General features: G+C 46.2%; 1 protein-coding gene across 1 annotated transcript in view; it reads left to right on the top strand.

The window, feature by feature from the left end:
• LOC135897909 (uncharacterized) overlaps nt 1-22508 on the top strand; it is a 433838-nt gene that overhangs the window by 356680 nt on the left and 54650 nt on the right. The window contains exon 17 of the mRNA XM_065426601.2: nt 12623-12690. Within this exon, the coding sequence (XP_065282673.2) occupies nt 12623-12690 (68 nt within the window). The remainder of the gene's footprint in view (nt 1-12622; nt 12691-22508) is intronic.

The raw sequence follows: 22508 nt of genomic DNA, 5'->3' as shown, positions 1-22508 counted from the left end.
CTCCCAAGTGAAAAAGGACATAATCAAGAAACGACAAAGATTGGAAACGTCCAACTCAAGATATTTGATAGAATTCTAGGAACTGTCGAAACTAATCAACAAAGATAGAATAAGGGTAATTCGAAATTATAACGCGAGAAAGACTGAGGAAGTAGCGAAAAATTCACGTATCCTGTAAAGAGTGAGAAGCAAGCTTGGCATTGGAAAAACCAAGAACTAGACACTTAAAGATAAGCAGGGTAATATCATCAGCAATCTCGAAGATATAGTAAAAGCAGCGGGATAAACATATACTGACCTGTACATTACCTAAAGCAGCCACGGTGCTTCCATTCGAAGTAGCAAATAACAGGTTACAGAGGCTCCTTCTATAACTAGCGTTGAAGTTAGAAAGGCCTTGAAAGACATGAAACGGAGAAAAGCTGGAGAAGTTGGACTGCCAGTCGATTACTGCAAGATGGAGGAGACAGAATGCTTGAAAAACTAGCGGCGTTTTGAAGAAAAGAGCGCTACAAAAACGCGGACTAAAATAACATGTACGACGGACAGACGGACAGCGGCCTTTTACACGAACTGTCTGTCTACTTCAACGGTCCCAGATAACTGTAAGAATGCCAACTATATACTCACCTACAAAAAAAAGAGAATTGAAAAGTTATAGGCCCATTAGACTACTTCCAATATTATACAAAATATTCACCGAGATAATCTGGAATAGAATGAGGGCAACACTGGACTTTACTCAACCAAGGGAACAGGCAAGTTTCAGAAAGGGTTACTCGACAATCACATCCATGCATCAATCAAGTTATCCAGATTACGTAGAGAACAATCCGCCTCTGTATATTGCTTTCATCGATTACGAAAACGCATTTGATTCAGTGGAGGGAGCAGCAGTTGTAGAGGCTATACGTAATCAAGGATTACAGGTCACTTACGTGAATATCTTGGAAAGTATCTACAGGGGTTCCACAGCTGCCTTAAATCTGCAAAATAAAAGTTGGAAGATGCCTATCAAGAAAGGTGTCAGACAAGGAGACAAAATTTTCCCAACGCTGTTCACTGCGTGCTTGGAAGAAGTATTCAAGCTATTAAACTGGGAAGGCTTAGGAGTAAGGAGCAACGGCGAACATATCAGCAACCTTTGATTTACAGATAGCACTGTCCTGTTCAGCAACACTGGGGACAAGTTGCAGCAAATGATCGGGGACCTTAACAGACAGGCCATAAGAGTGGGGATGAAGATTAATATTTAAAAGGTAAAGATAGTAACCAATAGCCGGTCAAGGTGAACAAAAGTTCAGGACCGCCAGCCAGCCTCTACACTCTGTGAAGGAGTACATTTACCTGGATCAATTGGTTGGACCTCATTTGGCAGACATTTTTAAATCCTGGTAAGGTTGATAACAGCGCACCCAAGACAAGGACAACAAATGGAATAAAGCGACGACACGGCGCTGCGTCCTGTCATCGCTTTATTCCTTCTGTTGTTCCGTCTGCTGTCCTTGTCTTGGGTGCGCTATTACAAACCTTACCATAAATCCCAATCAACTGGCCCAACTTGCCGTTCTGATGCAGTATATTGTCAAATCCTGACTGGAAGCTTACCATTATGATTAAAAAGAAAGGTGTACAATTAGTGTATACTACCGAGATGCTGACATAGGGTGCAGAATTTCTGATATTAACAAAGAAGCTTGAAAACAACTTAAGCACTGCGCAAAGAGCGATAGGACGACAAACGCTAGGTGTAGGTTAAGAGACAGGAAGAGAGCGGTGTAGATCCGAGAGCAAACGGGGATCGCCGATATTGTCACACGAACTGACGTATGAAGAACACAGTAGCAATAATGTGAAAGACGAAGCTAACTTGACGAAGCTAGTGCCCCGCAAGACGGGCTATACTTAAAGAAAAGCGACAACAGCGAACACAGTTGGTAATCATGAAAATGTGCTCAGTGGTTCGAGCGCGTTGGCTTTTATGCATCAGTCGTCGAATGTTCCAGAGGATGCGCTGGGACTCGCGCCTTCAAAGCTCTACATTATTCGCGTCACGCCCACTTGCAATCAGATTGCACAGCGTTCGGTCACAGACAGTGGATGGAACAATCGATGCCATTGAAGAAACTTCAGATACATGCAGGCGCGTCCTGCGCTCTGTGATAACATTTGTTAAGTGATGAACCGTGGTCGCCTGGTAAAGATAGGCAAGTCCACGTGTCAATACACCCCTCTTAGAAGCATCAACCCGATGCTGGAAAAAACAAAAGTAATAAAGAAAAGCACTCGTAGCAAAGAAAATAACGTAAGGAAAGTTCGTCAGCGTCCGAAAAAGGGTTTAAGACGCACCACGTGGACCACTTCAGATCGTGTGCGGCGCCACTGTGAATTCGAAATGCTGCCTGGCACGACCTCATAGTCCAGTGCGCCAATACGTCGAATGACTTTGTAGGGTCGCAAAAAGCGTCGCAATATGTTCTCGCTGAGTCCTCGTCAGTGTATCGGGGTCCAAACCGAAAGAAGGTGACCGGGCTGCTACTCGGTGAAGCGTCATCGGAGGTTGTAGTGTCGGCTGTCGGTACGCTGCTAGTTCTTGATCCGTAGGCGGGCGAGCTGTCAGGCTCCTTTAGTGCGCTGGAGATAGGCAGCGACGTCAAGATTCTCTTCATCAGTGACGTGCGGCATCATGGCGTCGAGCGTCGTTGTCGGGTTTCTTCCGTAAACCAGCTTAAACAGCGTGATCTGTGTTGTTTCTTGGACCGCCGTATTATAAGCGAAGGTTACGTACGGCAACACGGCATCCCAGATCTTGTGTTCGACATCGACATACACTGCTTGCATGTCGGCGAGGGCTTTGTTCAGGCGCTCCGTGAGACCATTCGTCTGCAGGTGGTAAACAGTTGTCTTCCTGTGGCTTGTTTGGCTGTATTGCAGAATGGCTTGGGCGAGCTCTGCTGTAAAGGCCGTTCCTCTGTCGGTGATGAGGACTTCTGGGGCACAAGTCACAGCAGGATGTTCTCGACGCAAAATTTCGTCACTTCAGTTGTGCTTCCTTTTGGTAGAGCATTAGTTTCAACGAAGCGGGTGAGATAGTTCGTCGCCACGACCATCCAATTATTTCCGGTTGTTGACGTCGGAAACGCTCCCAACAAATCCATCCCGATCTGCTGAAATGATTGCGAGGGAGGTTCAATCGGCTGTAGTAATCCTGCTGGCCATGTCGGTTGTGTCTTGCGTCGCTGACAGTTTCGGCATGTCCTGACGTAACGGGGGACGTCGGCAGTCAGACGCGGCCAGGAATACCTTTCCTGTATCCTCGACAGCGTTCGGGAGAATCCGAGGTGCCCAGTGGTTGGATCGTCATGTAGGGCGTGCAGTAATTCTGGACGCAGCGCTAACGGAACAAGGTAGTTAGCGCGGACTGGTGAGAAGCTCTTCACGAGCAGGTCTTGTAGCGTGAACGAAGACAATCCGCTCTTAAATGTCCTAGGGACAAAGAAGGTGTTTCCTTCCAAATACTCGACGAAGCCTTTTAGCTCCGAGTCCGCTCATTGCTGTTTATTCACGGGGAGACTTAGATTTGTGTCGATGTCTGGCTCGGGAACTACGGTCGTCAGGGTAGATGCAGCCGAATGCGAGAGGACAAACGCATTGCTGGTCTCCAGAATTTCCTTGGTGTATGCCATCGTCGTGCCCTTGTTGATGTTCTTTAACTCCTGGCAGTCAGCAACACTTTCATGTTTCCTCCGTGCAGTCGAGCTATCCCTCTTGTAACGCAAACTTCACTGTCGAGCAGTAGACGTTGGTCGCCTTCGAGGACGCCTTCTACGTCAGCGGGTGCTTCAGTGCCGACCGAAATAACAATGCTGAAGCGAGGCCGGATGCTCACTTGATCTTCGAGCACACTCAAGGAGTGGTGACTACGAGGGCTCTACGGCGGTATAGCTTGATCTTCCGCCAGCGTTACTGACTTCGAATTCAGGTCGATGATTGCGCCGGGTTGGTTCAGGAACACTGTTGGAAGATAACGAATTTCGCAGCGTAAGTCCGGTCATGAATGGTAATTCTTGCCATACAGATTCCAGTCGGCGTTATGAGGTGTCCTACAGCGGTCGAAATTGATGGGCCTTCCCATGCAGTCTTAACTTTCTTCAAGTGGGCGGCGATGCATCCACTCATGACTGAGTAATCGGCTCCTTTGTCTAATAAGGCGGTGACTGCATGGCCGTCGAGAAGCACATCGAGGTCGGTGGTTCTTTGTCTTGTGTTGCAGTATGGCCTTGGCATCGGATCACGGCTGCGTCAGGTTGACCTGTGGCTGGTACGTGGCGTCGTCAGGTGGTCTTTTTTCTGCGTATTTTTTGCTTCCAGACTTCGTCGCGATGGCGGCGTGTGCTTATGTCATCGAGGTAGTCTCTTCGTAGTCTTCGTAGATGGCGAAGAATCTTCGTCAGTTCAACGTATAGCAACCGCACCCCCATCGGTTGATGCTTTTAGTTTTCCGGATATGGGCTCACGGACCGGCCACGTGCTGGGCCAGTGCATGGACGGCGCTGCGGCGAAAGGCTGCGGCCTGGTGATGGCGAAAGGAATGGTCGTCGAGGGCTCCACTGTGTGGCAGCGAGATAGTCGGAGATGTTACGTGGTCGTTCGCCTTGCAGTGGGCGCGGTGCGTTGACGGCGAAGCCTCACAATACCAGGTCGTGGTATGGACAGCGGCGGTACACCTTCGATGCAGTGGTAGCAGTGGTAGCAAATGTCCGTCTTCCTCGCGTAGGTGCGTTGGGCGACGGGCAGGCCGGCTGGCGGCGGCGGCGGCGGCGGACTACGTATTTGGGGCGTTACAGGGCCCCGGCGTGGTTGCGGAGGGGGGAGGGGGGGGGCTTGACGGCGTGAGACCGCGGCGTATGTCATCGCTTCTGGCTGGGGCTGCGGCAATTGAGGTTACACCTCAGGAACTCCAAACGAACGCTGAACCTCATATGTTACGATGTCACCGATCGAGGCCGCTTGAGGCTGTGACGCAGGCAAGCCCTTGCGCAGTTCTTCGCGCACAATGGCCCTGATGGTCTCTTGGAGATCACCGGAACCCAGTGCTTGGATGGCGCACTGGGGCGTGAGCACTTGGCGGGTATATTGCATAGTGCGCATTTCTAAAATTTTCTCGATCGTCGTTGCCTCTGTCAAGAACTCGGCTAGGGACTTCGGCGTGTTTCCGATCAGTCCGGCGAAAAGTTCTTGGTTTACGCCTTGCATCAAAAAGCGCGCTCTTTCGCATCATGATTGAACCTGGATCGGCTGTTTCTCGGCAGGGCAGCTAGAAGGTGAGCATTTAGTTGGCACATGCTCCACCGCCTCCAAAACTTTACCGCAGCAAGCTCATCTTTCTTCGTTGTTGTATGTGGCTTTAGAAGTGCGTGTTTTAAGGCGTCCTGATCTTGTTTTGAAACGTAAATAGCTTTCCTTGGAGTTATCATAAATTGCTTTTTTCTCGATCTCGTTTTTTGTTCCTAAGCACTTACACATAGCAGGGAGCCAACGAATACCGATACCAAGGACAACATAAAGGAAGTCACTTGTGCTTAATAAATGAAATAAAGAAACAATAAATAAATGAAGTGGAAATGAAAGTGGATGAAAAAAACAAATTGGCGAAGGTGGGGAACGATGCCACAACCTTCGCATTTCGCGTGCGATACTCTATCAATTGAGCCACCTTGGCGCAGCTCTCCCGTCCACTTTCTCGGGTATATCTTTCCTAGTAGAAGCCTGAGAGTGTTAGCGAGCGCCGCCACACACCATCGCGCGGAACATCCGCGCTGGTGTGTGGTGACGCTCCCCTGATTTTCCCTAGGTTGTACCCCTATTTCCTCTATTGTCGTCCCCTAATTTCCCCTATGTTGTCCTTGATGTCATTGTTCGCTGGCTTCTTATAACATGACTAGTAAAAATTGGGGCCCCTTTCTTCTTGTTTATTACTTAACGAGGGTCTCGAGTCCGGCAACATAGCCTCCAGGTAGCACGTCTGGGTTGCGGTTTTTGTGGGCCGGTTGCCTTCACCCCACAAAACATCCCGTTCTCATGACACCTGTGGCAGAAAGGATGTTCTACATCCGCCGCGAAGGTCTTTGTGTGGTGGCGCTGGCTAACACTCCCAGGGTTCTACTCGGAAACATAAATACCCAAGAAATTGGATGAGAAAATGGCGCCGCGGTAGCTCAATGCGTAAATAATCGCATGTGAAATGCGAAGGTTGTGGGATGCTTCGCCACCTGCGGCAAGTTGTTTTTTCATCGACTTTCATTTCCGATAATTTATCGTTTTTTATTTCATTTATTAGGCATAAGTAATTTCTCCAATGTTGTTTTTTGTCTCAGTGTTCATTGGCTTTTGATAATACGACTAATAAAAATCGGGCCCCTTGGTTAACCCCCTTCTCGTTTTTTACTCATAGCAGGTTTGTTTTACATTGATGCCGCCCGTGAGATTGTCTCAGCCTCTCTGACTTTGAGCTCGAGGTTTGTTGTTGGTATGTTACTTGCCACACAGGTCGCATACTTGCTGGTAAGGGTCCTAGTTATTTTTCTCCAATTCGAGTTTATGTTTATTCTGTGCAAATATCTCCACTCTCCCAGCCCACTTACTTTCTTCCATATTTCTCAGTTGACCTTCATAATGTATTATGTATTTATTATAACATTTCTATGTATTATAACATTGCTCTCTGTGGACTTTTCAAGAGGCTCTGGCATTGCGAGGGCATACATCATAGCCTTTCCGCTGACGACATCACCATCTGGTGTACGGGTGGCAGCGAGGGTAGAGTAGAGGCACCCCAACAGGTTGTGGATTAGACTGAGGCTTTTCTTAGTGGAACCGGACTCCAACTCTCTCCGAGCAAGTCGGTACTTTTGCTGTACAGACCCATGAGAAGGCATGTCAAACCTAAGGGTCTGCCTCTCGGATGTTAATATAAAGCTTTGCACCAGCTCTGGTCGTCTCATCCCTAGGGTGGAGGTCATCAGATTTCTTGGCATGCTTATAGAGGGTAATGGCACTCATTGGCAGACCCTCAACAATATCACAGCTCGAACGGAGAGCATAGTTTCGCTTACTACTAGAATCTCCAACTCTCGAGGTGGCCTCAGGAAGGACAATTTACTAAGGTTGTTCAACGCTTTTTTGTTGAGCCACATTATCTAGGTTGCTGCCATGCCGTGCTGGTAGAGTCATGAAAATGCTAAGCTCAATCTGCTGATCCGCAGGAGCGTCAAGAGAGTGCTAGGTATCACTTCGTGTACTAGCACGGACCGGCTGATGCAACTGGCTATTCACCAAACGTTGGAAGAGAGAATCGAGGCACAGCACACGGCTCAGATGGCCAGCCTGTGCTCCTCGGCCGCGGGCAGGAGCCTCCTGGCCGTCCAGGGGTGTAGTCCAGATCTGGAAGGTGAACGCAAACATAATCTCAATAAACAGCAAGGAGCTGACATTACGGTCTCCCCTTTTCCTTACAGCCTGCAATCACAGCACAATGTGGGGAAGCAGGAGGCCAGGGGTTAAGCCCTGCTCAATGATGTTCGTACAAACCCGGAGTATGCATGTTTCGTAGACATGGAGCACATGGGTCGATTTGCCAACTTCTTGGCCATTACGATTTATCACAAAGCTCCTGTTCTCCATTCTGCTTCGGCCAAGAACGCCACTCCCGCAAAAGCTGAACAGCGCGCTCGCTCTCTTTGATGATTCTAAGCAACAGATCTACACAAGTTCACGTACAGTGGTCAGGGCGTTTGCGTCCGGATCGGTATCGGCCGAAGCAACTGACATTTTAGGTCATAGGGATATTTTTCCTCACAAAATCAGCTGGTTTCCGGCTCAACTAGGCTCACATCTGACCTCCAAAGCCAACCTGAATGACATCGCCCACGTCCTCGCACACGAACTCACCGCGCTCGGCAGCCTGAGGGATATTCGGGCTCCAGTCTTGTGCGTTAGACCACATGCTCTGGCAGTGCCCCTCATTACAGAGTCCTCAACCCATGGCCGAAGAGGAATAGAGCTCCATGCTCAGGAGCTCAGACCTTATCCATCAACTCAGGGCCGTCCAGAGGGCCCACGACGTGGCGGTGACGCTCGGCCTACCCGTCCCGACGTGGGAGCGTCTCTACTGACTTGAGCGGTTGCGTACCTGAGGATCTCGATCAAGTTCTGTCTGTCTATGACTTTCACTCCCTTCAAAATTTGTGCAGCACGTGTCAACCTGCACAGATTGATTTGTAGTTTTCCAGTGAGCGCCAGATGCGAAGCGTCCCACTGAACTTTGGTTGCCATGGGGTCCTCACAGTGCCCCTGACGTCAGGCAGACAACCGCATTTCCAAATATTTGTGCTGTAATTCTTACACCTTCCCATGTACCCCGGAGCACCTCATACCTAATGTGTTCCCATAGCGCTCCATGTTTAATTATAAACGCCTTTTTTTCCCCTTTGCTGATGTTTTTTCCTGTGTTTCTATATTCTATTCCCTTCCTGTATCCACATGCCAAATTATTTAAATTCCTTTACCAGAGGTATTCACAGGCTTTTTATTGACACTGTCTGCTAACTGTTTTCAACGAATACCATAGCGCCTGGTCAATGTAACGCTAAATTTAGGAACAAAGTCTCGCATTCCTCTAGACAGATAGGAATCTGCGGCAGGTTTGTCACATGCGCAGGCACACACTTGCGAAAATATCCGCGAAGAGGTCTAATTATCAATGCCTGCATTGTGTACAGCCGTCCGAGTACGCGATAGGGTGCGCTTGTTTGCATGGGAGAATAAACCCGATATTCATTCGCTCTAGCGCCCTTTCCGTCCTTACCATGTACACAATAAGCAGCAGTGAGAATAGAAGGCACCCCTGTTTACGTTCCTTGCTGATATGAACTTGTTCCTCGCTCCAAATCCCTTCCCATTCAACGAAAATTCTATATTTTTGGTTAAATCTCTCTGAAATGCTATATACAGTCGTTGAATGTGTCTTCCCCTTCCAGAATATCCCAGTATATTCCACGGTGCGTGGAAGCGAGTGCCGTATGACGGTGGTTCAAAGAACGGAGCAGCGCGCATTCTCCGCTGCCAGTGGTTCGCCTATTCGACAAGAGAACAGCAAGGCGGCAGCCCCTACGGCCACAAAACCCGGCATGGTTCGCAAAGAAAAGCTTCGGTTTTAAAACCAGTAGTGCCACATAGGCTTGAACGGGTTCATTTCTGTGAATACAAAAACTTATGCACTTTTGCTTACGGCTGCTTGTGGCTGGTCGCACCTCCAATACGATGTTTTCTCAGAAAGCTGCTAGGTGCCGGGAATCACTCTCCCAAAGCCCATACCATAAAAGTTTCATGCAATGAATAGTAGAGCGCCAGCGTCTATAGAAGCTGCAAACGCCAGGTCGCTGAGCCAGCATGGGTATGTTAGCAGTTACATAGACCTACCAAAACTTCTTTCTCGCTTGAAATTCCTTTGGAAACTCCTAATTCTAAACAAAGTACTGTTTCATAAATAGTTGTATGCACACGAATAAGACTGCCCGACGGCAGGATCCAAACACAGAACGTCTTGCACAGAAGACGATGTACAAACCACTACGCCACGGACGCTTTTTTTCTTTATTGCCTCACATGCCACAGCGCTCACGAACTCAAAAGAACGGATCAACAAAATCGTACTACGATGAACCGTCGTTGATTTTCTGACTGCATGCCACCAGTATTTCGGCATATCTAAGAAAATTCCCCGTCTGGGAGACGATTCCCGTACATACGTCCCCACCTTCTGCACTTCAACAAAGTGGGACAGAGACTCGCGAAAATATTCGCAAAGAGGTCTAACATCAATGTCTGCATTGTGTACAGCCGTCCGAGATCGCTATATCGTGTGCAGGCACAGGAGCATAACGAGATCAAAACGCACGTGATCTTTGTTGTGAACCATGAGATAACGGGTTGTCTGCGGAGTTATTGACATTTCTATATTGTGCCAGAGAAGCCCCCCTCTCCAACAATCTAAAGACCCGTGTTCAATTGTTTTGATATTCTTTGCATAATAAACAACAGTACTGCAACGTATAAATAAACCCCTATCTTCTTCTATACTGCAACGTATAAATAAACCCCTAGTTTACTGTGTGAAGCTTAAAAAAGGACTTTGGTCCTTGGCATGATGAGCATTCTAACGCACTTCAAAACTTGTTTTCATGAGTCTGCACAACATTGACGGTTAATTTCACTGTGTGAAGCTTAAAAAAGGATTTTGGTCCTTGGCGTGATGAGCATTTTAACGCACTTCAAAACTTGTTTTCATGAGTCTGGACAATATTATGCACGGTAGCATAGCAGAGGAAATAACACATCGACTAGGTCTTTGTGCAATTTATTGCGTGACTTCTGGTTGAGATATTGTAAAGAAATACGCACCGAGAGGAAACGGAAAGGTGAAACAAAGTATTTGAGAATAGCCATACTGACCCTCGCACACGCACGAAATACACCTTTGTCCTTTGTGTTTAGTGACTGGTTTTTTACTTCAAGTATGTACCAACTGGCCCAGATTTCAAGCCTTCTACACAAAAAACAATTCCGCTAGCAATTTACCCAGCCTCACCTGAGTCATAGTTCTCAGAAACGTCTCATCTATATCACGGAAAAAAAGAAAACAAATCGACTGACGTATTGCCTTACACACAGATTCCACCAACGAATTTCACCACCACGCTGTCGTTAAAATATTTGTACAGCGCATTTTTGCCATACAGAGTTCCGAATAAGGACCGCGAAGACTCTGTGCGTTTTTGTACATATAACCTACTACAATGCAAATAATGCAGCAGATACCATAGGTCGCTTACGAGAAACAACTTGCAAGTCGTGGACCCTGTGAAATTTCACTTATCCCAGCTTTTTCATTTCTGTGTCTTTTTCCTTATCGCCTCCCGTTGCGATACTTCAGCGAAAATACAAGGGACAAAAAAAGTAGACGACACGAGCGTTGTCACAGCGCTCGTGTTGTGTACTTCTTCATCCATTGTGCTGGCGCTGAGGTATTGTAACTGTGAATACAATATTCTACCTCAATTACCGGGCTTGAGCCTCCAGTTGTGTTTTTTTTCAATAAAGTTCGTTGTAGCAGTAGTACTGCAGTAAGTATTTTGTTTGTTACTTGCCATTTGATGTTCGTAAATACCCTGAGAATGGGACCTGATATTCCATTCGTCTTGCCAAAACCCAAGGCACTTGTCCCGTTTTCCTTGACTACCGATCGCTTGACAAAAGGATTCCACAGCACTGACAGTATGTATTACAATTTCATGATTAAGACTGGAAATTGCAATGTCGTAGCGTAAAAAGAAAAGCTTCACCTCGTATCGCGTTGTTCCCAATTACACTTAGAGAGGAAGGTTGAATTTATATATAAAATAAGAAAGCGGTGAGAACGGCACCTTTGTCTGACTGAGGACTGCCCTGGTAAATAGTCACCTACTCATTTCTGATCAGCCTCGTCGTACAGCCGGCGTAACACAACCGCACATCTACACTATCACATGGACTGCACCCAGATAGTCAAGTATAGATAGAAGCAAGTCGTGCGACAAGTGGTCGAATCACTTCTCAAGGTCAACTTGCAGCATGGCGGCCCTAAGCTGCATTGCGTCACCTTATTCATGGATCGATGGTGCTATGTGTAAATTTGTTATAATTGTCCCTAATTTTATTCCGGACGTTTATGACGACCAACTACATATTTGAGCACTGTTGGCAACCGGTTAGCCAATACTTTCTGTATTTTATAGTATATGCCTGTTCAACTAATCGGTCTGTACGATGAAACATTCCATTGAAAACCAAAACCATGTACGCCGCTAACAAGTACTTTCTGCGTCATAAATTGCGGGATATCTAAATAAGGAACCCAGAACAATTTACGAGCGTGGATGATTACAGTGAAAGCCACAACCTTTTCATCGATGCTTATTGTGGAGATGAAACGCCTGCCAGCGTCAGAATTTCGGCTAACTTCAATCTGTCCAACATTGATTGGACGACTACGTGTCATAATCACGGCTACGCTGCAAGTATTGTATACTATACTCTACTGTAATATACTAGAGTCCAATCACGTTCTAAATTATGTCTCGGCCTTCTTTATCTCTTTATCTCTTTTTGCTGCACGGCGCACTCCCGTTGACCGCGTAACACGTTTTGCATTGTACGGTGTACCGAATTCTCGTGAGATAATTGGCCACACTGAGGCAGTGCGTTTTACGTAAATGCATTTATGCTCTTTGGCTGGAAGCATATCTGCCTCGAGAGAAAATACTTCTGTTTGAAATTGTAGCTCTTTTCGCTCCGTGCAGTGGCCTTTCGCAGTTGTACGGGTGGCAGTTTACTGTTTGCAAAGGCAAAATAATTATGAGGTGTGGTCCGTTTCGGGACACAATCTGCCTCTACCGCCATACCTCTATATCCGTAGTTGAGGACCTCAGATATCTTTGTTCAACAGCTTTTTGCATGTACGGAGAAAGCATGTGAGGAAAGCGTAACGTTCCTAAGGAATACTGAACCCTATCCTACATTTCAGAAAACACTCCGTTCCTGGATTCCTGCCGAAGATCTTCAAGGCTATGCTGCAACGCTTTGTCAAGTACTGTAAGACGCACTTATTTTCTTCTCTTTCTGGTAGTTGATTGCTACAGAAACGCGTATTTGTTATCGTTAAAAATATATAAGATAAGCTGAACTTTGTCAGCTATAGAATGAAACTATGGTGGGTAAAGTAACATAAGCAGGGTACGCGCTCTACTGCAGTTCATCAAGACGGGACGTGTTGAAGGGCTATTTTCTGCTGCTCAATTTTTACTGTGGCCACATATTGAGATTCCGCTGCATAGTTGGCTCATTAGTAGCTGATGCCTTGATACAATGTAATGCTTAGCCTGCTCCTGAGGAATAGCGAGTGGGAAAACATGCCGCGTGGAGACTACGTGACTTGCAAAAAGCTGACCAACCAACCATAACCACGGCAGCAGCTCACTGCCTTCATCGAAAAAGGCTGGACGGCGACAGACTGGCAAAGGCGCACTATAAGTGTGCGTCCTAATTCGCAGTATTCGTCCCCAAGTGAACTTTCCCATTGGTCAGACACCTTCTTTAAGAGCATATCCAACGTCACAATTGGCTGGCGTGTGATCTTAAAAACAGGTATAGAACAAGAGCTATATGTAAATTTGTCCCTACATCCTGAACACAGAAAGCACCTTAAAAGTTGAAAAATCTACCTGCTATTTGACTCGTTGCGAGGGAAAACCTTTTGTTGCTAATAGCGGCTCCATGGCTTTTGCGGGCGCATAACTAGCAGCAGGCTGTCTAACCAACAACCATAGGCTTTTGAAGACAGCAAGCGGCAACGCTAGACACCACGTTAGTAAAACATTATACGCGCTGCGCTTACCAAAATTTCACAGAAAACAGATCACTCCTGCAATTAAATACCTGGGGCATTTGGATCTTCCGGTGGCCTAAACAAGTGGAACTGGACCCACTTTTTGCTTCATAATAAAATGCGGCGAAAGGTCTGCACCTCGATTTTTCGCTAGAGGTGTGCCTCAAATATCCCTGATCTCAGTAGCACTCATCAATCCGGCTCTACCCGACTTGTACGACTCACATCTATTACGGGAGGATGCAGATGAAATGAAACCGCTCTAAAGACAAGCAGAAAGGAATCAAGTTGAAAAATAAACATGGTGATGATGACGATCTGTTTGCATTCCCTTGGAAACTACGCGGTTACAAATAGTCACTTAACGTACATCAGCTAGTCAAGCATAATATACACACTCCTCGTTCTAGCACTTAGCTTTGATTGCTTTAATTTTGTTTCTCTGCAATAAAACTTCAAAAACTTCAAAAGAGGCATGTCCAACTCATATCAGCCGACACTGCCTCATTAGTTTGTTTATTATGGGCCCCACAGCCAACCGGATCACAAATCTTTGGTTGACTTCTAACTCTGACAATACGTGCCATTTTAAGTACAGAATAGCATTTGCGAACGTTCGCGCGGGCACCGTCACCCTTTTCCAGATTCCTTACGCCACCAAATATTTACGATAACATAAAAGGACGCTGTTACATGATTGCTGGACATTACGCTTCTGCTACACTCTAAGGTTATCTTAGTGGGCGCTTGCGTTTGTCTGTAGTTTGTACATACACGCCGGTATTGCTGTGCTTCGCTCTGTCTATGACTTCCTTTTGACGTGATATCACGTCGTTACGTATTCGTTCATTACGGATTGTAATCTTCTATTCCTTGAGCTGAACTTAAGGCCTCAATTTTCGCTATCTATCTATCTATCTATCTATCTATCTATCTATCTATCTATCTATCTATCTATCTATCTATCTATCTATCTATCTATCTATCTATCTATCTATCTATCTATCTAGTTTTTGATATATATATATATATATATATATATATATATATATATATATATATATATATATATATATATATATATATATATATATATATATATATATATGAGGCATATGGCCCGGCACTCTAGCACTGCTTGTATGCGATTGTTCGTCTGTATGTCTCAAGCTTATCACAACTGGTGATGTCGAAATAAATCCGGGCCCTGGTTTGACTACAGATGCAAAACTTGAACATATTATGCAAACGTTGACATACCAGAGCAAGACATTAAGCGACACTAAACATGATCATAGAGCAGTTCAAAAAGAAGTGAAAGAAAATGGTGCCACCATGAAACTTATTGAAGACCGCTTAACTAAACTTGACTCTTCTTTTTCTAAACTTGATGACACACATAGGACGATGTCTCATCTGAATGAAACAGTCACACTACTATCTAGAAACGTAGACGATATGGAAAATCGCCAGCGCCACAATAACCTTATCATCTTCGGTTTGCCTGAGCAAGACAATGAAACACAGGCAGATTTATGGAAACTGATACAAGACAAAATATTTTCTGTGATTGGTACTTCTCCCCGGAGCATTGAGCGCATGCACCGTCTTGGAAAAAAGCAGTCAAAAGCACGACCAGTGATTTTCCGGCTGTATGACTTCAAAGAAAAACAGGAAATTATGCGGAACTGTCCCAAGTTGAAAGGCACCAACGTTTTGATAAGCGATGACTTCACAAAGAGCGTGGTGCACAGGAGAACGTGCCTATGGCAAAACGCTAAAAATGAGAAATCAAATGGGAAGCGAGTGCGCCTAGTTTATGACATGCTTCAGGTGGACGGCCAGGCGTATTACTAGGATGATGATACTTCCACACGTAGGCCCTGTCGGGAGCCGCGTCGTCATGACAAAAGTGGCAACATAGGCGGCAGAAAAAAGCACTACGAGAGGGGAAGCAGCTCTGACAGCAGTCCCGAGTGTCCCTGACAGACTAGCAGTTTTAAACGTCAATGCTCGTAGCATATGCAACAAATCTTCACTTTTGGAAGCTGTCCTCTTGGAACATAAATCGGATATCGTAATTGTAACTGAATCCTGGTTAAATAAATTAATCGAAAGTGCTGATTTCCTTCCTCCGAACTATACGGCTTGTCGCAAAGACAGAGGATGCAGAGGAGGCGGTGTTGCTATTGTTTATAAAACTTCAATGGTCTCCGTTAAATTTCATCCTCTCCAGAATTGGAGTCTATTGTGGGTACCACAGAGATCAGTGATCTGTATTTTGTAATTATTGCCGTATATTGCCCCCCTGGCACCTCCGAAGAATACATGCTATTGCTGAATGATTTCTTACTTTAGATGTTTTGGCAACAGCACCTGTAAGATTAAATTGGCCGGAGATTTTAGATTCCAAATATTGACTGGGTATATTATCGGGAAGGTCACCATGATCAGGCCGTGTCTCGTGTTCTTCTGAATCTAACTTTTTTCCTTGACTTAACACAAATAGTAACTATGCCCACACGAACCTACGAATCGGGAGAATCGCTACTTGATTTGGTGTCCCTAAGCAGATCTGTCGCACAATCCAAGTACGGGTGTGATGTCTTAAAAGGGATTTCTGACCACAAGATGTTGATCGCGTATGTCTCTACCACATATACCCGAGCAGAAAAGAATAAAGCTTTGCTAGTCTCCGATTTCACTAAAGCAGATGATGTTGCAGTATTGGACCATTAGAGGAAGTTTATGATGATTTCAGCCATTTCATTTCGCTAAATACTACGTCAGTAAATGATGCTTGGAGTAAAAGTGTGGTATTGAAATCAATAGAACTATCTGTTCCGAAGCGCTTCAAGAACGTTAACAGAAAAAAAACCCATGGATTACACGGAAAATAATCCATAAAAAGCGCCTCCTGAAACGAATGAGGTCTAGAAATTTCTGTGCAAGAACACGTCATTGTAAGAACGTTAACAGAAAAAAACCCATGGATTACACGGAAAATAATCCATAAAAAGCGCCTCCTGAAACGAATGAGGTCTAGAAATTTCTGTGCAAGAACACGTCATTGTATTCATTCCGCTTCACAGGAGCGTAAAATGGAAATTAATAAAGCGAAACATTGTTACATGAATACAACACTTACCTATTTTATTAAATCCTCTCCGGGAAAAATTTGGAAGTACTTTTCAAGGCCAAAATCCAGCATTCAATTTCTGACAAGTGAAAATAAGACTATCACGAACAGCTCTGAAATGGCTTACCTCTTCAGTAAATATTTTGAATCATTCTTCACATGGGAGGATGGTTCTACACCCCAAACAGTACATTCCATTAGGCACTGTATATCTGAACTAACTATTAGACAAGACGGCATTTCGAACCTCCTCCATAAACTAGATGAGAAAAAATGTCCTGGCCCTTGTCAAATTCCCAACGCTTTTTTAAAGAGATACGCCGAGTGGTGCTCATGTTTCCTTTTAGATATTTATACTAAATCTCTAGAATCTGGCGACGTTTCGAGAGACTGGAGGCTGGCTAAGGTACTACCGATTCACAAACAGGGTTCCAAACATGACGTCACTAAGTACCGACCAATCTCTTTGACAAGTACATGTTGCAATACGCTTGAGCACATCCTAACTACCCACCTAAATAAATTTGTGGAAGAGAACGACATTTTGGGTAAAAACCAGCATGATTTTCGCCGATACTACTCCACAGTCACTATTCTCACTGACGTTGCAGATGAAAGCAGTCAATGTATTGATGGAAGGGGTCAAATAGATATGATCTTTATCGATTTCTGACATTTGGCAGAATATCCCATAGAAAGCTGCTTATGAAGCTTTCTCATTTCTTAGGTAATACCCAGCTATCAAAATGGATTGAGGCATATTTGTCAGAAAGGGAACAATTTCTCTCAATAAACTCAGTTTGCAGTGCAAATAAACCAGTTCGATCGGGTGTGCCGCAAGGATCTGTTATGGGCCCTTTACATTTTTCCCTTTATATTAGTGATATGGGAGCAGGTATTCCGCCGCAAATATCCATCAAGCATTATGCAGATGACAGCATTATAGATGCTACAATATGCACTCCTAACGATGAGCAGGAGCTTAGTAATCATTTACAAAAAGTCTTTAGTGTGATGAATGGCAAATGGAATTGAATGCATCAAAAACTGTTTGTATGCGTATGCCGCGTAAAAAAGATCCTTTAATTTTCCCCTACAGCATTAGCGGAGACGAATTAGCTGAGGGTCAGAAATTTAAATACCTAGGAATTCATCTCACACGTGATTTGAACTGGTCGGTACATGTCGACAACACCTGTAATAAGGTCATTTGCACACTTTGGTCATTACGACGAAAACTTCACGACGCACCCCAGAGGTAAAAACAATGGCCTACAAAATGACTGTACTTCCTGCACTGACTTATGCAAGCCATTTTTGGGAGCCGTACACTCAACAAAATGCACGAAAATGTGAGCGCGTACAAAACAGGGCCTTGAGGTTTATTTTTAACACATACGCTAGAACCCAGTCCGTCACCAAACTGAGAAGTAGAGCTGGCCTCATGACTGTCAAGCAAAAAATGCAGCTTAACAGGCTGACATTCTTTTTTCACGTAATAAGTGAAGACTATAAAGTAGACTTAGAAAAACATCACGTTAGAGAGACCTGCTAACCCCAGAACAAAGCATCGAAAACATATTAAACCACTTAATTATAGAACAGAATCCTTCAAAAATTCGTTCCTGGTTCGAAGCATAGACGATTGGAACAACTTGCCACACGATATAGTAGAATGTAATGACTTACAATCTTTTGTAAAGGCTGTTACCAATTATTTGTAAACGATTGAGAATACGTTTTATTGTTAGCTGTTTGTCGGTTGCAGTTGTTTCGGTGCGTTACTGTTTCGTTGACCTATATACTGCTATAACGTATTTATTGTAACTCATGTTGTTTCTTCCTTCATATTTGTTCATATGCTGTGCCTTCCTATCCTGATTGCATTGTATTGAATTGTTTAAGCACCGACTATGTCTAGTTTGATGACAGCAATGTAACCGCAACTGCTGTCTTGGCTTGTACTGACAGTATGAATAAATAAATAAAATAAAATAAAATATGGCCTATGTTGTCCTTTGTGACAGTGTTTGTTGGTTTCTTATGATATGTCTAATAAAAATCGGGACCCTCGGTTAACCTCCTTTCTTCTCGTTCAGTACATAATGAAGGTGTCGAATCTGGCAACATTGATGCCTTCAGATAGCATGTGTGGGTTTATTGATCGAATGCCTTCACCCAAAAAGATAACGGTCGCGTGACGCCTGCGGCAAAAAGAATGTTACCCATCCGCCACCAAGGTTTGTGAGTGGTGTCGCTGGCTAACGCACCCAGGAGTCTAATACGAAACATCAGTACCCAAGAAAGTTGATGGGGAAACGGCGCCGCGGTAGCTCAATCGGTAGAGCATCGCACGCGCTATGCGAAGGTTGTGGGATCGTTCTCCACCTGCGGCAAGTAGTTTCATCATTCACTTTCATTTCTATTAACTTATCGTTTATTTTCTTCATTTATTAAGCACAAGTAATTTCCCCTATGCTGTCATTTCTGTCAGTGTTTGTTCGCATCTGATGATATGACTAATAAAAATCGAGCCCCTCCGGTAAACCCCTCTTCTCGTACTTTACGAGTAGGTTTTGAAGCGAGAACAAAGACAATCTTGGCTGAAATACCCTAGGGACAACGCCGGTGCTCCCTTTCAAATACTCGACGAGGCATATTAGTTCGAGGTCTCCTTGTTGTTGCTCAGTGAAGTCTTTCGCGCTTACTATTCTAAAGAAGTTGTAATCCTGGTCATCTTGCGCTGGTGGGTCGATGGGGGCGGGTGATAGGCAATGGGCATCAGAGTGTTTTCGTTCGGACTTGCAGATTACAGTGATGTAATATTCTTGAACTCTGAGGCTTCACCACGCCAGTTGCCCTGAAGCGCCATTTAAACTCATTAGCAAACACTACGCGTGATGGTCGCTGACGGCTTTCAATGGCCTGCCGTATAGGAACAGGTGGAAGTTTGCTGTAGCCGAAATCATGGCGATGGATTCCTCTTCAGTTGAAAAATAATTGCCTTCCGCTCTTGACAAGGACCGGCTGGATTAAGTTATCACCCTTTCAAGACCGTCTTTGCTCCGGACTAGGACGGCACCGAGGCCTAGGTTACTGGCATCAGTGTGTATTTCGGTATCAGCATCCTCATCGAAGTGTGCAAGTAGCGGCCGTGACTGCATGCGTCGTTTGATTTCTTGAAATCAGTCGGTTTGCGGCATTTCCCACTTGAACTCATCATATTTGATTAAATGTCAGTGGCTCAGCTATGCGTGAAAAGTCCTTGACAAAGCGCCTGTAGTAGGCACACATGCCAAGCAATCTACGCTCTACCTTCTTGTCAATGGGCTGCAGGAACTTTGCAACGGCAGTTGTCTTCTGCCGGTCGGGGTGGACTCGTCGCAAGCCAAGCGGCACTTTTCCAGCGTCAGAGTGAACCCTGATGACTGGATGGCCTCTAGTGCTGTGGGAAGCCGCCTAAGGTGATAGTCGAAATTTCCGGCGAATACGACGACGCCATCCAGGTAACCAAGACAGCTGTGTCATTTTAATCCTGCTGAAGCCGTGTCCATTACATGTTCGAATGTTGCACGTGCCGAGCACAACCCAAATGACATAACCTTGAACTCACAGACACAGTCTGGCGTGATGAAGGCGGTGTTTAGTGACCTCTTTCGACGACTTTTATTTGTGAGTAGCTAGACTTAATGTCCACTGACGAGAAGTATTTTACGTTGCAGAGCCGATCCAATGCGTCGTCTATCCGTGGAAGGCCTTCTTGGTCATCTTCTTCAGTTGACGATAATCGACGCAGAAACGTAGGGTTCCATCCTTTTTCTTTACCAAGACTAGAGGAGATGCGCGCGGGCTTGCCGAAGGCTGGATGATGTCGTCGCGCAGCATTTCGTAGACTTGTTGCCTAATAGCTTCACTCACTCGCGTCGAAACTCGATAACGGCTCCCGCGGAGTGGTCGACGGCCCTGTTCGCTTATTCTACGATGCTTTGAAACTGGTGTTCATGGAACCCTTGGCGACATCGAACAGCAGTCTTTGTATTGTTGGAGAAAACTTCTCAGCTGTTGCTGTTTACTCAGGGGCCCACTCAGGGGGATTTATGTCACAGTCTGGTTCGAGAACTGTGGTAGTCGGTATAGATGCGCTAGAATCCGAGGACAAACGCATGGCTGGCTTACATTATTTCCTCGATGTACGCCATCGTCGTGTCCTTGTCGATGTGCTTGAACTCCTCGCTGAAGTTTGTTAGCATCTCTTTCGCTCTTCCTCCGTGCAGTCGAGTGATCCCGCTTGCGACGCAAATTTGCCGGTCGAGTGGTATGCGTTGGTTGCCCTGGATGACAGCTTCTACGTCTGTGGGTGTTTCGCAGCCGACGGAAATGACAATGCTGGAATGAGGCGGGATGTTGACTTGGTCCTCAAGTACACTTAAGGCACGTTGACTAGAAGGCCGCAGGTCGGTATCGCTTGGTCTGTGGAGAGCGTTATCGACTTCGACCTTAGGTCGATGTTGTCGCCGCGCTGGCTCAGGAATTCCATGCCGAGAATTACGTCTTGGCAGCACTGTTGGATCACGAGCGTTGCAGGGTAGGTCCGGCCATGAACTGCAATTACTGCATTACAGATTCCCGTCGGCGTTATCAGGTGTCCTCCAGCTGTCTGAATTTGAGGGCATTCCCATGCAGTCTTGACTTTCTTCAGCCTGACAGCGACTTCTCTACTCATCAGAGTAGTCGGCTCGTGCGCCCACTAAGGCGATGACTGCGGGGCCGTCGTGGTCGGTAGTCGTATGTTGTGCGTGACAGTTAGGTCTTGGCATCGGATCACGGCTGTGTCGTTTTGACGTGTGGCTGGTACGTCATGACATCGGGTCTTTGGTCGATGCATTCTTTGCTTCCAGGCTTTGTTGGGATGGCTGCGTGTCGTTGGTTTCTCGTCCAGATAGTCTCTTCGGCGTCTTCGTCGGTGGCGGAGGATCTTCGCCAGTTCGACGAACAGCAACCGCACCTCCATTGGTTGCTGCTTTTAGTTTTCCGCATAAGGGCTCATGGACCGAGCCCCGGGCAGCTCCAGTGCATGGGCGGTGCTGCAGCTACAGGTAGCGCCGCGGTGACGGCGAACGCGACAGTCATCGAGGGCTCCACTGTGTAGCGGTGAGGTTGTCGGCAATATTGCAAGGGTGTGCACCTTGCTGCGGGCACGGAGTGTTGACGGCGAACCTTCATAGTCCAATTTCGCCGTATGGATATCGGCGATTGACATGTTCGGCTTCTCCGCAGCGATAGCAGAGCGGTGTTGTGCCATTACCACCAGCCCGGATTCCGAATCTGCAAGATGCAGAATTTAAGGGTGTGCACCTTGCTGCGGGCACGGAGTGTTGACGGCGAACCTTCATAGTCCAATTTCGCCGTATGGACATCGGCGATTGACATGTTCGGCTTCTCCGCAGCGATAGCAGAGCGGTGTTGTGCCATTACCACCAGCCCGGATTCCGAATCTGCAAGATGCAGAATTTATCCTGCGAGCGCCCAAATTCTCCCGTGACAAGTCAGGATGCTGAGCTGTCAGGCAGCGGTGTCCTGCGGAGAAGCATCGAAAGGCAACGTGTTCAAACGTGTCAGCAAGTGCCAGTCAGCCTGGCGCCGCACCTCCTATTGCCTGGGGGTCACCGCGCGCGCGAACTTTGAACCGGGTGGCCAGTGCGGTCGCTGGTTGGACCTCTCGGACGACCGCCGAGTGCTGACTTTGTATTGGGCCGTTTGAGGGACAATGGTTCTCGGTGAGTATAAAGCGGCGAGGCGGCCGCCTCGAAAACCGGATCCGCCGACCCACCGGGAGCAGTGTGCCGCTCTCGACTGGGGTGAGATGTGTCACATGTTTTCGCCGGA

The sequence above is a fragment of the Dermacentor albipictus genome, chromosome 2, assembly GCF_038994185.2.
Source record: "Dermacentor albipictus isolate Rhodes 1998 colony chromosome 2, USDA_Dalb.pri_finalv2, whole genome shotgun sequence".
Classification (NCBI taxonomy): domain Eukaryota; kingdom Metazoa; phylum Arthropoda; class Arachnida; order Ixodida; family Ixodidae; genus Dermacentor; species Dermacentor albipictus.
This window is presented reverse-complemented; position numbering and strand designations above follow the sequence as displayed.